The sequence below is a fragment of the Crocodylus porosus genome, unplaced genomic scaffold (genome assembly GCF_001723895.1).
Source record: "Crocodylus porosus isolate Cpor-Errol unplaced genomic scaffold, CroPor_comp1, whole genome shotgun sequence".
Lineage (NCBI taxonomy): Eukaryota > Metazoa > Chordata > Crocodylia > Crocodylidae > Crocodylus > Crocodylus porosus.
In genome coordinates, this window is record NW_017728951.1 from 19177825 (window position 1) to 19194091 (window position 16267).

At 43.7% G+C, this 16267-nt stretch overlaps 1 protein-coding gene across 1 annotated transcript in view; it reads right to left on the bottom strand.

Moving 5' to 3' along the window:
* ACSL5 (acyl-CoA synthetase long-chain family member 5) overlaps positions 1 to 15266 on the bottom strand; it is a 31427-nt gene extending 16161 nt beyond the window's left edge. The window contains exons 1-6 of the mRNA XM_019555478.1: positions 15132 to 15266; positions 10656 to 10744; positions 3085 to 3259; positions 2280 to 2388; positions 656 to 720; positions 411 to 566 (exon numbers count right to left, since the gene is read on the bottom strand). Of these exons, the coding sequence (XP_019411023.1) occupies positions 411 to 566; positions 656 to 720; positions 2280 to 2388; positions 3085 to 3240 (486 nt within the window). The 5' untranslated portion in view covers positions 3241 to 3259; positions 10656 to 10744; positions 15132 to 15266. The remainder of the gene's footprint in view (positions 1 to 410; positions 567 to 655; positions 721 to 2279; positions 2389 to 3084; positions 3260 to 10655; positions 10745 to 15131) is intronic.
* Positions 15267 to 16267: the final 1001 nt, after the last annotated feature.

A 16267-nucleotide genomic window follows, 5' to 3' on the forward strand; every position in this document is an offset into this window, starting at 1 on the left:
AATGATCCACTGCACAAAAACCAAGAGTCATAATTGCTTAATTAGTGGGGAAGGGAGGAGAAAAGAAACCAAAAAACAAAACACCCCCCCCCCCCAAAAGAAAAGAAAAAAAAAATAACCACAACCAAAATATGCACTTCCCTTTAGGAATCTTAAAATTGGTTACAAAGTAGCTGGTACTAGAGCAGTTTACCATCTTGCAGCTTTGCCTCATGGGTATACACGTTACAAACACGCATAAAGCCTGCACAGCAGTCATGACTTAGATGACTGTCTGTTCCAGGTGAATCAAGAGCTACTTGGACTAACTATAACCAGTGAGACTTAGAAAGACAGCAAAGTCAGTCTAGTTAGTTCAGATTGGGTTGGGCTTCAGCTGATAAAATATTTAGTTTTGAGCCACCCTATTTTATTGCTTTTGGCCCCCTCTGAATGAAGTGGGCAGGCTGTTCCCCAGTGCTTACCTCTGGCCTGTTTTGAGCAAAGATACCAACAAATTGGTCTGGTGACGATTTGCATCCTTTCTGCAAGAGCCCCGATCCCAGATATTCAGCTCTTTCCGACACCTATAGGAATAGCACAGGTGGTACTTATACCAAGAAAATGCTACAACATGCAGAATTCATCTGCTTAAGGAAATAAAAGTGGAACTAACCTGTTTGTAAGTCAGCCACTGATACGGCTGTTTTGGTTTTCTGTAGCCCAAGCACGGTCCATTTCCTAGCATGGGAGTGGGGAAAACGTTACAAGCATTTCATTTAAGTCACATTGCATAACAGGCCATTGCCACACTTGATAGGAGGTTCTCAAACAGCAATGAAGCCACTGGAACATGCAAACAGAACTACTCACCCATTTGAATCTTTAACCCAGATGTAGCAAAACAAGACCTTGCAGGAGATTCGCTTCGAGTGCAGCGACATAACCCGAGAGAGGCGCTTGTGGATTTTCAGTTGGGTCATGTTAGGCCAAGGCTTGTGCTGGACTCTAGCAGTTTGACTAGTACGTTTCTGAACATCCCAACAAGAGACTTTTGCAGCATCTGTTTCCTGCTTAACCGTTGCATCAGTACTGAAAGGCTTCTGCTTAGCTTGGTTATGAGAAGAGGTAAAAAGAGCAATCCAAGAGGAGTCCCTCACTGCAGCAGAGAGCAGTTGCATGCTTATTTCCAAAGTGAGAAATAAAGCAAGGGCATTTCCGCCCCTTAGTATAAAAATATTCAGGCAGAGCAAGTCTTGTCATGCAACTCTGGGGACTGTTCAAAGTGCATCTCAGTTGCAAAATTAATAAGCTGATAGTTGTTCCCATGGATTGCATGGGGAGGCAGAGCATCAGCTTCAGGATTAAATTTGATTAGCCTGTCTGTTAAACCTTACACAAACGTTAAAAAGTTGATCAGCTATTTTTTGTTTATTCAGCCAGCTAATGCAGTCTCTTAAGTCTCGTGTGTAGCATTCCGGATACATTTTATTCGATAGTTCAGTAACAAGCTTTAAGTCCAGCATTCCAGTTAGATTTGTTTTTTGGAAGCTGTATTTTAAACCATGTTCTTGGACCATCTATTCTAGTCAGGGAGCAAGATTGAAAATAAAGAGATGAGACCCTGTCTGAAGTCAGTAAGGGTGAAAGTCCTTTAAGGAGATCTTGATTAATACAGGCACATGTTTAGCCGAGCAAGTTGTAGCAGTTGACCCATCATTTCTGAGAGTTTGAGGCTATAGACAGGTTTACTCTGCTTTAGTGATTAAGATCACTATACAAGTCCCCTTTATCATAGGGGAGATGCATCATGCACTTCATTCTTTACCTGGGGAACTTAGACGAGCAGTTTGTGCTCTTTGTATGCATCATGCATAACTGGTGCCCTTGCTCCATAGGGGGAGTTCTGGCTGTCAGTCTTTGGCTCAGGAGTTAACCTGTTTTTATACTAGCATAAAAGAGTTCTCTCCTCTCCCTCTCATGCCTGTATTGCAAACAGTGGTCAAATGTCTGTACCAGCCAGGCATCAAGGATGGAGAATGACCATTTGACATTGTGAAATGGACACTTAGAGCAAATCTCTAGCTCAACACCAGGAGATTTGATGAGAGCATAGACAAATCTCAAAGCCTTCATTGTAGGGAAGGTCCAAGAAAAAAACCAAAAAAACAAAAAACCAGTTAGCCCAAGCCGGACTAGATCAGAGTAATTCGTTCTAGCCTTGGATCCACAAGTTGTAGAAACATGCTGATCAGAATTGGACCGTATACACATGCAAGCACAGCTGGCATCTTGCTTACCAGATGCATGTAGTCCCCTTTGGAAGGCCTCATACAGGGTTTTGGCATCTTCATAGATGTAACAAAGCAACTTGTTATCTGGCAAGATGGCACTTCTTCTAGCTGCTCCCTAGGGATAGAACAGAAATCAATATTAATTCAGGGAAGCCAACTGCAGAATAAGTGCATGTCCAACTATTAATTTCTCCATTGCCCTCCCCAAGGCGAGCCTTTGATTAGATCCCAGTTTTAAATCCAGTTAGTGCTGGGGGGCACAGGGGATTAGTCAAATGCACTCAGAGTAATCATTCATATGAATATTATTATAACTGGATCTAGTTTAGACATGCCTCCTTTTTCTGTACCAAGCCATGTGGCCATGTTGTTTATTTACACACCAGCATCTGAAATATTGCTCACCTTGAGGTTGGCCGTGAAGTAGAAAACTCTTGAACCAACCAATTTTTTTTTTTTTTTACATTAAAAAGGAGCAACATCCCAGAAAGACAGTAACAGCCACCCTGGTAATACTTACTGAGCAACATTACTGCTCCTCTCCTGTTGGGGAGGTAATACAGACAATACTTACTGGCAAAAAACCCGACATTCAGTGGCTTCCATGCCACCACTCCCCCCGCCCTTAGGGCAATCACATGCCAGTTGCAGAGATCAAACAAGCTTCCTGGAAGACCCAAGGCTTCCCAGTGCCTTGATTCAGTCCATCTGAACAAGGAAAAATCTTTAGTTCGAAAGAGCTTGACCCCAAAGAAAGATTCAGTTCCACTGAAAAGCAAAACTTTTTCTACCCACTGACAGAATGAGTTACCTCAATTCCTATCGACTGCTTGTTCAAGTCAACAGGAGGCATGATAGGTTTTGGTCTGTTTGCCACCCACAGGAACATCATCACTCCGAGGGTGATAAGACCAATTAGTGCCGGTGTTGGGAGTGGTGAGAACAAGAACTGTAGCAGCCAAATCATTGTGATCAGGTTTCTGGACCTGGAAAGAGAAACAAATAGGTCAGAAGGAAGTACTAGCTTGCACAGTTCCCATAAGCACCTCCAGTTTTTGGTTCTTACTATTTTGAATTTAGTTGAGTACTATGAACTTTAATATGGACTGCCTCAGAACAGTCTTGGCCCCATGTGTTCAACAGTGGGCCCAAAAATATCGCACACCACCCCCATTCCACTCATGGGTAGATCTAGTGTTATGAAGAGGCAGGTGCAGATGAGGTGCATCATTACATACCAGACATTTTTCTCTAGGAATAAACTGAAAGCTTCACTAACATGCTAGGGGCCCAGTAGGCAAGTTCCTTGGATATTGGTGCTGTGAATATTTTTCTTGCACAGCATTAAACAGCCAAGAAATTCCTTTCTAGAGTTCTGACTCTAGGACAGGTTTCACTCTGAAGCGAAGAGGAACAAAGCAGGTTCAGTACGGTGAAGTGACCAGAGTGGACCAACACTTCCACTTCCCTGTTTAGATGAGAACCACAAGGCTTAGCCAGGTGTTCACTGGGGTGGAGAAGAGGGAAGCTAGCTTAAGCAACAGCAAGAGCTAAAGACTGCTCGTTTAAAAAGTTTAAACATGGAGCAGAGATATGCTGGGAAGGCTGAGAGGTTATAGGCAAGTTTCTGGTTACAGGGACAGGTCAGCTCAAGTCTTCAGCTCAGACAGAAAGATCTGGAGGAACTGCACATACCACATACATCCTCCTAAAGAGGCGATACACATCCTCCCAAGCTCCATCTTTTTCTTTGGAAGAAAGGATCAAGGGAACCTGGCGATTTGAGTAATTCACTAGCTGGAGTATCAACCTTAAATCTCCCTGCTGGATGAATGCCAGACCAATTATTCGTTGCAGGAGCATTGTGTTGAAAGCAAACGTAGATGAGAAAGTGTCTTGGCCAAACACCTGCTAGAAGGTTGATAAGGCAATTGTCCCAATACGAGTCCATGTCTCACAGCAGTGAGAAAGGATGCCAACATGGCAAGTTGTGCCATGTGTTCAGAGTCTTTCAATAGCGGGGAGGAGAGAAAAAAAAAAGGGAAAAGGGACTCTAGGACAGCAGTTCCACACTATTATAAGCAAGACATAGGCTTCAAAGGAAACACTTCAGAAGCCGTCAGGATTATGGACTGGGAAGGACTGGGAGCCCTAGAGCAGCAGTTTCCAGCTTGGTAGCACAGGGTCAGCTCCCCACCCCCAGTGGGAAATGGGGGGCGGGAAAAAGCGCAGAAGGAAAAAAAAAAAAAGAGACAGCAATATATGGGAACAAAAAACAAAAACAAAAACAAAAAAAACAAAAAAAAAACAACACTTTGTCTGTTCACAGGCTAGACACTTACTCTTACGACCCATTAAAGAAGATACCAGTACAGGGTTAATAGCTTTCTGCAGACAATACAGAACGGCACAGCCACTGTTCGTTGTACAAATGCAAAACCTGCGACAAGGCTCTGGGCTGCTAGCAAGGAGACTAGTTCCTTTTCTCAACTGCCATTACCATGGGCAGGCAATTCCTTTATTTCCCTTCCCCTCCAAAACCCGCTCTATTAAAACGGGGACACTACTTCCCTACTCAAAACAATTTCTACACATGCAGAGAGCAGCTGGAGGAAGGGCTTGAAGTCAGAACCCAGCTTATTTTACAGCAAGCCTAGATTTTGCATGGACAAGATCTCGATGTGGACCTACAAGTACCGCTTAGCCAGCACACTTTTTATGCAACACTTCCTTCAGGAGCAAAGCGGCCAACGTCTGATTTCTCCTGATAATATTGTGAAGTGATGCATGCAGTAACGCTTAAGGTAGGTTTGTTCCCTCAAGTATACACTACCAGCCCAAATTTGTTTTAATTAGCTACTAGCTTCTTTCAGCCAAACTCTTCCTGGATATTTAATTAGTAAATCAACAGGGTTGTACATAGCTGTCTTAGTATTTGGGGATTTGCTGCCATGTGCTGTCCTGTACTTATAAACAGCATCTAGTCTCCTCCTTGGAGAAGAACTCTATTAACAGTTACTCTCTTTTGGGTTAGCCCAACTGGGTGCCGCCAGTTAGTGTAGCACTGGTCTGTAGCTTCAGCACTAGAGTTTAAAATTACCTTAAAACAACAACCAGTAGCTTGGCTACAAGCAGGCAACTGTGGCACAATTTTGAAGGGTGCAGTAGCCGCAGCACTTCCTTGTTACATCTCTGAAAGCAGCTATTGTAGGGGGAGAGGGGAGACAAGAGTTTCAGACACATTGCTAACATGCCTACTGACAGGTTTACAGCCAAATCAGATGCATTTCAGAGGTGATGTGTTTGGCTTTCATCCTCCAACTTTAGGAGTTTTTACCCTAATGCTTCTTGGAGAATATTCCAGGCCTCTCAAAGCAAAGATGCCATCCACGGGCAGGCAGTTATTTCAGGCAGAGGGCCGCTTACTGAGTTTTTGGGACACCATCGAGGGCCGCATGACAGGCAGCCGGGGCAGATAAATATCCATTTTCTAAAGTTTTAGGGGCCCCACAGGCCAGATAGACTGGCCTGGCGAGCCGCATTTTGCCCACCCCTGCTGGCATAAACAGAGGCATTGCTACCCTCTACTGAAGCATACTTTTCTTCTTTAAAATTGACACAAAAAAAAAAGGACAACTTTATGCGGTCCTCCCTCCCCACCACCTGCTTTGAGTTTTCTAGTAGATGAGGAGGGTTATTTCAACATCCACACATTCATTAATGCATCTTGCACACACGCACAGTGTATGGTGGAGCAGGACTGAATATGGGGCAAGGCAGGGAGGAGGGGTGGAAGAGAGAGACCAGAACAGAGAGTCGCCACACACATTATTAATGTTGACAGCTCGAACACAACTGTCAAAATTTGATGGAACAGTTTTGTTTCAAAGCACTTATCAACCTGCACACGTCTGTAGTAACGGCACATTTACATGTATGAACTGATTTAATCCACATCTTTAAGAATAGCACCCATGTCATGTCCCAATTTCATATAGTAGCCTGAAATTAAGTAATTGAGGTCATTAAAAAGAGATCCTCTCGTCAACATACCCAAGCAAAAACCAAGTTACAGAGCTTACCCTTCGGGAATTTAGTCTTTCCAAGTTAGGGCAGTACTCAGTAAGTTACCTACCAGGGGCACGTCTACATGAAATGCTTAACGCACAGAAGACCAAATCTACTGCACATTATGGCAGCAGGCAAAACCCATGCCAGTGCACAGTAGATTTAGTCTAATATGCATTAACATCACTATAAAAAAAGAAAAGGCATCCATATATGCTAGTGTACAGTAGTGCCAGTTACGGCACATTAAAATTGGTACTTATTGCAGGTGCTAAATTTAATGCAGTGTAATTACTGTGCATTAATTAATGTTAAGACACACCCAGTCATCGTTAAGAGTAATCCACTGCCTTTTATTCAATTAAAAGGAAGTGATTTAGATATTGTGTTTTTTGGAACAGTGCATCACATTCTGGGTCACACTTGTACAATCGTATTAGAGTCAGAGGCGTCTCACAGGCATCACTAAGGGCACACTTCTCCAGTTGCCTTAGGCGGTTAATTATGAACACCAACCCAAGTCAGACTGCAGTATTAATAGTAAATAAAGTGGAAAAAAATGCCAGTAGGACTAAATTTAGTCCTCCTACATTACAGATTTTACTTTTAATAAATACCAAAATCTATTGAAATAAATGGATGTTTGATCCCTGAATACCCAAAACGTTCACTAACTGTCACTCTAAAGATACATTGAGAGGTTTCAGCACCTTTGCTGCTCAGACTTCATTCCTACTGACATATATTGGAGCCATGCCTATAGAAGGGATAGATATAGGACATTTTCTCCATGTCCTACTTTCACTACTTATTTCTTTGGGCTAGACTTCAGTTGCAGGATCCATGTAGGCTACTTCACTCTGGCTTCCAATAAAGAGTTGCTAAGTCTGCAGCTGCCTTAACGGGATCAAGAGGGAAAAAGACCAGTTTTGAAGTGCTCCAGATCAAAAGATTATTCTAAACCATTACTTATATTGTTTCCAGGATAGGAGTAGGAAAATAGATTAAGCTGTTGGTTCAAGGAGCCACTGTTTCGTATAAAAATAAATCAGGTATGGCAAGTTAGTGCTGATGCCAAGGCAGCTCTACTAGTCTAAGCCTGCACCAACTCCACCCCAGACTCTTAGCTAGGAGACTCAGACAGATTCTCCTTGGGGACAGAGGTATGTCCATGCAGAGGTTAACTTTTAGCCCAATGCTGAGGCCCTGGGCCAGAGATGAGAGCACTAACGATCCCAGGAGTCATTAAAATATCCCTCAAGTGCATACCTGACAACAGTAAACTCTTCCACGGTGGTGAAAGTGTACAGTCAGCTTACTTCAGGCATCGTGCATGGAAGAGTTTCATCCCCAAGTAGTTTGGGTCTAGCAGAACCCGTGTGTTCCCTACAACGCATCAGATGTGTTGCATGGAAGCAGAATAAGTGTTCCTGCTCCCAGATCTCCCCCAACCCTGAACAAGGACTGCTCCCTGTCATTCTGGAGGAAAAGTTTTGAGTCTCCTGCGAAACAATAAGCACTTCATTTTGTTCTAAAGTCAGCACAGAGAAACTGGAGGCCCATTTTGTCATTAGGGGACCTTTGTGGGGTTTTGACATCAGCAGCCTGACAAGTCTCCTGCTGCCTCCATGGTCTTCCTCCTCACCAGATACCTTATTCTCCTTACCACTTGCTCTTCAGAACAAGAAGTCATGATACTGAACCTATGCTAGTGTTAAAACCCCCCCAGCTATGTAGCAGTAGAATCAAAGCCTCTATGGGCACATGCCAAGCAACATTAGATGCAGTTATTATCTGTCAAGAATTAAAGGTCACAGGAAAGTCTTATGGAGATTCCTAGCAGGACAAGGATATGACCGTGCACAAGAGGTTGAGCACCTCGAAGTCCTACTGATTTTGACACGCTGTACATTTGGACTGCCAATCTCAGATAGCGGTCTTGTGCAATAAAGGTGTTAGACAGATAAAAGTACACTTGAGGTTGTCTGGACTGATCAATGGTCAGGGATATTGCTCACCAGAGTTGGAGTGCAAAGGCTTAGCTTTTATCAGCAGTATTATTACAGTTGTACCAGTTACAACAGCATTTACAGCAGTGCATGCTCCTTTGCAACTTTACTTCATTTTAAGTGCTTCCAAGGTTAAGAGAGTTGTACTGTAGATCTGGAAGCTTGCTTTAAATACTAGCAAGGTGTAGTTGGCTCTCCTTACAGCACAGCGTGTTACCGACTTGTAACCATCCCACTGGTAGATACTGAATAAGCGGTGCAGGTCATACAATACCACATAAGCTACCAAAGGGAGTCTCTTCACCTTGAATTACAAGGAGTCAGAGGTAAGCATCTATGTACTTTTATTAAAGTTTAAAAAGACAGTGAGAAACTTGTTAACAGAACAATTTCCCTCACCCAATAATCTCTTGGGCAACTTGAGCCTTTGTAGAATACCTCAAACAGGAATATCTTAAACTGTAAAACCATAGTCTCCGTTCACCTTGGATTGGCCATCATGTGGCAACACATATTTGTTCCCAGTATGAAGGCCAGTAATGCTGTTGCCTAGTATCAGGGTAGATTAATACTTAATAAAACAGCTACCTGTTACACAAGTTACTTTTCTCCATCCTACTACCACTTAAGCAGGAGAGACTTTCTATCATGAGATGCAGATTTGGTCCTATTAGGTTTCTAGTATCTGGGTGGTCATGGAAGTGTACCACCAAGGAGCTTGGCAGAATGAAAACAAGGCTAAGACTGAGGGAGCCATAGCAAGTAGGAGAGCAGTCATTTTGCTCACCGTCCGTTTCCTGGCTGTAAAGTGACTTCCACATGTGCTCCAACATGCCCCAGACCATGTGTATAGGCACCCTGCTACCAGATCAATTGCTTTTCCCTTGAAAGGCTAGAAGTGCTCAAAGTGCAGCAGTTAATAGAGAAGGGAAGCAGTTCCTCAGGCAAGGGGAGCTTAGCAAAGGACATTGCAGTTCACATCAGTATAATATTAGCCTAATGAAAGTAAGATATTTAAAACACTTGGTTATTTCCTTCCAGACCCTTTCCAAGAGTTTTTATACAGGAGTGTCATATTTAAGATCTTAAGTCATCCATGAGCCTACTCCCATAAGAGGCTTAAGTTACTCGTCACAGATCTTTGTACTTATGCTTAGACTCTTCTTTGCAGAGTAGACGTCCTTTGAATATCATCATTAAGAGTCCTGTAAACAGCTAGGGGTAGGGGAGGTCATTGCCACCCTAGCCTTAGGAAGGGTGTGAATGCCACTTTTTTTTTTTCCCCTTTTACTCAGAATTTTAATGTCTAGCCTTAAGTAGTTGAGATAGCTCTTGCTGTACAAGTGGGTGCCAAGCAAGACATCTTTGACTTTATATCTTTGGGGTGTTAGACTTCAGAGTGCTAGAACGGTGGAGAAGGTTACAATGCAGATATCTTAAAGATAAGTAAAGCAGAGTACCAAGAAGCTTAGTGTTGGAGGCTATGTAGAGTGAAACAGTTTCAGGCTGAGAAATTAAGTTACCTGACTTTGAACCATATACCATCAGTAGGAAGCTAGATTGCATTCCTTTAAACTTCTTTTTACTATGAAAGTTTACTAGTATGAAAACTCAGGTAGTAACTCATATTAGTTGAAACAAGTTTAGCAAGTTTTTAGGTACCTGGAGTTCTTAAAGAGTTTGTGCACAAGTCCATATTTCCTGAGCTTGTTAACATTATATAATTGCCTGCAACATACAGCAGTACATTCCTAAATACTGTAGTATCTTTGTTAGTCTTTAGACAAGAATAGCAAAGGTTAGAGCATTACAGTTACTGATTTTTTTTTTATTTGTTTTAAAATCTTCAAGTAACAGATATGTGGGAATTATAAGAGGTTTTGTGAATGAATGTAAGACTCAAGAGAGTAATAGAGTACCTCATTTATAGACATAGAAGGATTCCATAAACATAACAGCTATTAGACTTGCAAGGCTTTGGTGCAACAAGCTGTTTTATTTAATTTTTTCCAATATGTTAGGATTTAATCTGATAAGCATAACACTTAAGAGCTCAGATTTAACAGCATAAGATAGCTATACATCTGTGGGTTTTTATTTGGGGGGGGAGGGGAGGTGAAGTACTTTTAGAGCTAATTATATACACACACAGCTATTATAAGTGACAATAACCAATCACATTCTCATTAACAGAGAAAGCAAAGCATTGCTTACAAAAAAAAAAGCAAAGACCTAGACCCAACTCCCATTAAAAAAACACATAATACCTTTATTGAACAAAACCACTTACCACAAAACCACTCACCTTAAGACTACAGTTAGCTGTCTGACCCAAGTTTAAATAATAATCAATCAGAAAAGTATTCTGGGAAAGGATCTCATAAAAGGTTGAACCTGGAAGGGAGGAGTTTAATAGCCATTAGGTAATTGCAGGAGCATTTCCTAGGGAGGAGACTGAATTTACACAGTTCAGAAACACTAGGTGACTAATTCACTGTTTTGTTTTGTTTTTTAATGCTTTGGGTATTTGCTAGTTAAAGTTTTTTTTTTCCTCTAGTACTATTTTTCATTGACAACACCTGTTATACATTTTGAGCCTTAATTTTCTGTGTTTAAAGCTTGTTTTCCTTGTCAGACATTATCAATACAACCAAATGATAGCCTGGCAGGAAAAAGAAAACTGCTTCTATTGAAGCATTCTTAGCTTAGTGTTACACTGGAAGGCAGTAGCCCTAAGCATTATCTCCCTCTCTTCCCATCTATGCTGCTGAGACTCCAGGGAAAGCTTCTTTAATTTGGAGACTTGTGTCCTTGGTGTGCTTAAAAGCAGCTGCTGGGAGCACCTCAATGGGACTTCTACTGCATTTCTGGGTCTGGCCCATATGAACAGGAACAGAGCTGTTAGGTGTGGTTGGGAGCACTTCTCCCTGAACATGGCATAGTAACATCCTGGCGAATTACGAGCATGTACTCTAATTACCAGTACAGGTGGAAGCCTGTGTCCCTTATTGTTATAGCAGTCTGTACTTGCTCTGTGCAGGCTGTTCTTCTGTGATCACCGTTTCCTGGAGGTGAGAGAACCCATTTCCCCCAGGCTCTTCAACCAAATTATTAACAGCTTGCCCCTACACTCCACTGCAAAGTGCTCTCCTGCTTTTTAGGAGCTGTGCACTTTTGAACCTTTGATCTAGCACAGCACAATAACTGTTACTGAGGGGTGGGTGGAGGTGGCCCAAGTGCTGCTTTCGTGGGTGGGGCACAGTAATAGTTGCTGTCATCAGCAGTATGGCAGGCAGGGTTGCCTTGGGCATTGCAGCTGCCCTGCTATGCCTGTGGCAAGACGCCCTCTTCCCCGGGGCAAATTCTGTGTCTTCAAAGTGAAAAGTTGGGCCCCATTATCTTCCCAGTGTTACACCTACCCTTTAAGTTATGGATGCCCGTTTTCTTTACTGCAGCCACAAGATGGGTGGGCAGAGGGCCGTTTACTGAGTTTTGGCAAGCCATCAAGGGCTGCATGACAGGAGGCCAGGGACAGAAATATTAATTTTCTAATTTTTTTAGGGACCCCGTGGACCAGATAGAATGGCCTGGCGGGCCGCATCTGGCCCATGGGCCGCATTTTGCCCGCCTCTGTGTTACAGCAGTGGATTCACAAGAGAAAATATACCCCAATATAGAAATCCTTGTGTTTTGCTGCCTATTCAGCCATGCTCTTAATAAAATGATCAAGTCTCATAATGCTTCAGTCACACAGCCACATAAGGCAGTGGACAGATCTTGTTTTGAAGTACTTCAAATGCTGTTCAAGTGAGCTGTACAAATGTACACGTACATCTGAAGCACTCCAGAATAGTATCTGTTTGAATGTGGCACTATTTTAAAACACTTTGCTGCTCCTTGCGCATGTGTGCGGTATGACAGGGATGGCTAGGTCCTCCTGTATCCCATAGTGCTTCCCCCCCCCCCAAATCACCCACGCACATACATGGAGAGGGAAAGGGAGTGGAGCAGAGTGGAGTCCCCGTCTCGTAGCCGCAGTCAAGTAGGTCTCCACTGCAAGCTGCTTGTATCCCTCCTCCTCCAAATACTGGGATTGGTGATACCAGCAGGTCCCAAAGGCCTGGGGCTCCTGGGTCTTGGGGGCATTCCTAGGATAGTGCTGTAGACCCCATATTCTCACCGTCCCACTACAACACCCCACCGCTGGAGCCAGGGCCTGGATTCGGACTCTCTGCTTGGCCAGTCCTTGTGTATCCCTTTGGGTCCACTGGGGGCAGGGGAAGGGGAAGAGGGTAGTTTCTAGTCTTCTGGCTCTGGCCAGGGGAGGCAATGCTCAGGGCGAGCAGAGGCAAGCAGCAGAACAGTTTGCTTTGCTCCCCTGCCCTTTGAGGCGAGAGGGGAGGAGGGTTGGGAGCTGCAGGGCCCTCCTAGCAGTCCCTGGACAGAGACCATACTGCAGCAGGCAGCTGTAGAGATTTTGAAGTGCTTTGGCCAGGGAGAGCGCGACAGGGCCGAAGGTATGTCTGGTGGCTCATAATGCTAGCTTTCGAAACGGCGTCAGTCCTGTTATGCTTGGAAATGTTTCAGATGTGATATCTCTCTGCCCTAAGAAGTGGCCTGTGCATTGCAGGCTTGTGTGTCTTCTTACATCAACCTGCTAGATAAGTGATTCTCAACACGGGTGATGCCAGATCTTTGCAAGGTGCTGAGCAATGTGAGGAGATAAGCAGATAAGCTAAGCCGTGCTGAGGCTTGTCTCAGCCTGAACGGTCTCTACCCCTACTAAGGAGATTGGACAGACACCTGGCTGGGGTCATCTGACCCCAGTGCTCTTTCCTGCCCAGGGCAGGGGGTTGGACTCCATGGTCTAATAGGTCCCTTCCGACCCTAATAACTATGATTCTTGTTAGTAAAAGGCGGTAAGCCCTGTAATATATGAACCAGGTTTGGAAAGCAGGTGCTGCTCCAGTCACAGAAGTTATGGATCCAAAAAGGTTGAGAACCGCTGTTCTAGATTACAAACCAAAAAAATACATTGGGCCACTTTCAGCCATCCCTCAAAATGCCTAAGTGATCAATAAAAGCAGCACAAGCCCTATTGTCTGAACTTGAAAAATCCGTGTAAGAGCGCAAAGTGGGTCAGAGACACGGACACAAACCTTGGCCTTTCACGCTTTCAATCGGGTGAATAAAATACATACTTGTGTCCTTTACAGCTGCGTGCCAGCCTTTAAAATCAGCAACGTGCACTGTGAGCATTAGGAGAACAGCTGTATAACAGACTGTCATCACCAGAAGGGAGGGGTTTATGCGAGGAAGGAAGCATAACTAGGACAAATGTTTATGCTAAGAAACTTAAGGACACAGAGCTCTAGAAATTCAAGCAGTGGGTTAAGGGTTGCTGCATTATCTACTTAACAAAAGCAAATAAGCCAGCAGGAAGTGCTTGCTCAGTCTGTAGTTCTCTGTCAAAGTTGTTGGCACGTGAATGTTTGTACCTGGCGTGGGGCTTATCCTAAATTTTCATAGTGACACACGTGTGGAACTGGCTGAGGCCCAATACTACTGGAAACCAGGAGTCCTTCACAAATTTGAATTCCCAATTTGGCGAAAAGCTACTTATTGCTGATATAAAATCTTTCCTTGCATATTTTCATTTTTAAGCCAAATTGGGTATTCTCTCTCTGCAATACTGGTGCCTACATGGACAGAAGCAGAACTGCTTTGTTTCACTGTTGATTCCAGATAATTTCATTTCTTCAAGACAGCAAGGTAAATGAGGCCATGGGCTAGACTTGTTTGGAAGATGAATGTTTTCTTCCCCATTTACCTCTGACCTACTTGTTGATTTGGGGTAAACCACTTTCTCTAACTCAGCTTCCCAGCCTGGCAGATGAGCAAAATTATACTTCTGTGTCCTTTGTCAAACTCTTGACATCGTGATGTATGAAAGTACATGCTATAGGAAGCTACGTGCTTACAATCTCTTCCTGCCGCTCTCGTCACTGACCCTATGGTTTTGCGCATGACCATATATTCTCTCAAAAATGCTTTTTCTAATGAAGTTGGAGCTATGACTTTGTTTCCGTGTATGTTTATGATATAAATCCTAGTGTGATAGAAATCCTAGTGTGGGAGATTAGGGAATTGTAACCAATGCTGCTGTTTTTGTTAAATGATTTAGCCAGATATATTAATCTATCACTGCACTTAAAAATCTTGCAGTCCTGAACGCTTGTGCATCTACAGCAGAGGTGGGCAAAATGCGGCCCGGGGGCCAGATGTGGCCCATCAGGCCATTCTAGCCACCCCATGGTGCCCCTAAAAAATTGAAGAAATTAATATTAATCTGCCCCAGGCTGCCTGTCATGCAGCCCTCGATGGCTTGCCGAAACTCAGTAAGCGGCCCTCCACCCCAAAAAATTGCCCACCCCGATCTACAGCAAAAGCAACAGGGGTTGTATTATAAGCAGTATTGAGTTGAAGCTGAATTTGAATGGGAGCACATTATGCACTTCAGAACAGATATAAGAATCAAACAGCTGGGAGAATGGCTTTCACACAGATTGGAATCAGGCTTCTTATTCAAGCAGGCTCGTTTTATAGCTCTCCCTCAAGCTTAGTTTTAACTGCTATAAGTGTAAGCACACGATCAGAGGCTGAGCTATTGCTTTTAGTGACATATACTGCAGGCTATTGAAATACTTCCCTACAGGAATGGCAAGCTAGTTCTTTTAATTCCCTATGTTCCAAAGAAGAAAGAGAATATTGCAAAGCTTACCTTACTGCCCACTAGAAGGTGATGGGCTGTGGGTCAATGTTTATATCCTTTTGGCTTCCCGTGCAGCTCGTAGTGAACGTTCAAGACTTGTTTTCACAGGCACGGCATGTGACAGGACTGCTGCTTAAACCATCAGTTGTGCTGTTTTAATAAACTGGGCTCCAGTGCACGGAGGTAACCTTTGCACCTACATTGCAACAGGCTCAAAGGTAAAAAAAAAATATACCTAATCAATATGAAGAGTAACTTCGACTGGCTAGAAATGTCAGTGCAGCAAAAGCTTCAACGTCAGGTGCTTATGCAATGGCTGTACAAAGGAAAAGCACTCCTTATAAAGTTAACACCAGCCCAGAGAAAGCTGCACGCTTAGAGTTTCATTAGGGCTCTCCTTTGTCTTGAGGGCTTGGGATATTTTATCTGGAAGACTTCATTGAGACTGGGTCCTCTTATACCGCACTTGTAGCGGGGTGCCAGATTATAATGGCCTTTCCATTACAATGAAGTGAGGGAGAGGCATAAGCATGGCGGGCATATATTGCTCTGAGCTTTGCAGGGGGGAAGGCCTCCTCTGGAGCGGAGCCTGTGCGTTACTGTTATCAGGAGAGGTAATGTCAGTCCTCTCTGGCCTCCATTCTTTGTCCCCTCCAGTCGAGATTTTGGGGAAGTGGAGGAAGCCTGGCTGCAGTGAGAAGCTTAGGACCAACAGCTCCATGGATAATTTTATCCAGATGCGTGAGGGGACCACTTTTGTCACTGGCTTATAGTGTAAAGGATGGGTGGTCCAATGGTTAGCACACTAGCCTGGGGCACAGGAGACTTGAATTCAGTTTCCTGTTTTGTCAGGATCCCTGTGTTGACCCTGAGTGAGTCACCTTGTCTCTGCCTGGTGCTCTTGGAACAGTGTGACCCATATCCTGAAGTTCTTGTTCAGGCACAGCTTCCTTTTGATCACTGATTTCAGCACTGACTTGGCAATAGCAATGTTATACGAGATAGTAAACTTCAGTGCTAGAGTAGTTTCAATGGGTCGAGGGTATTGGGTAGAGGGTAATGGAGGTCTTGTTGGCTCAGGCCTGATTTCAAGTCTGCTGCTGAAATCGGAGTTGTCACCCTATAACCATTTCTAAACCAAATTG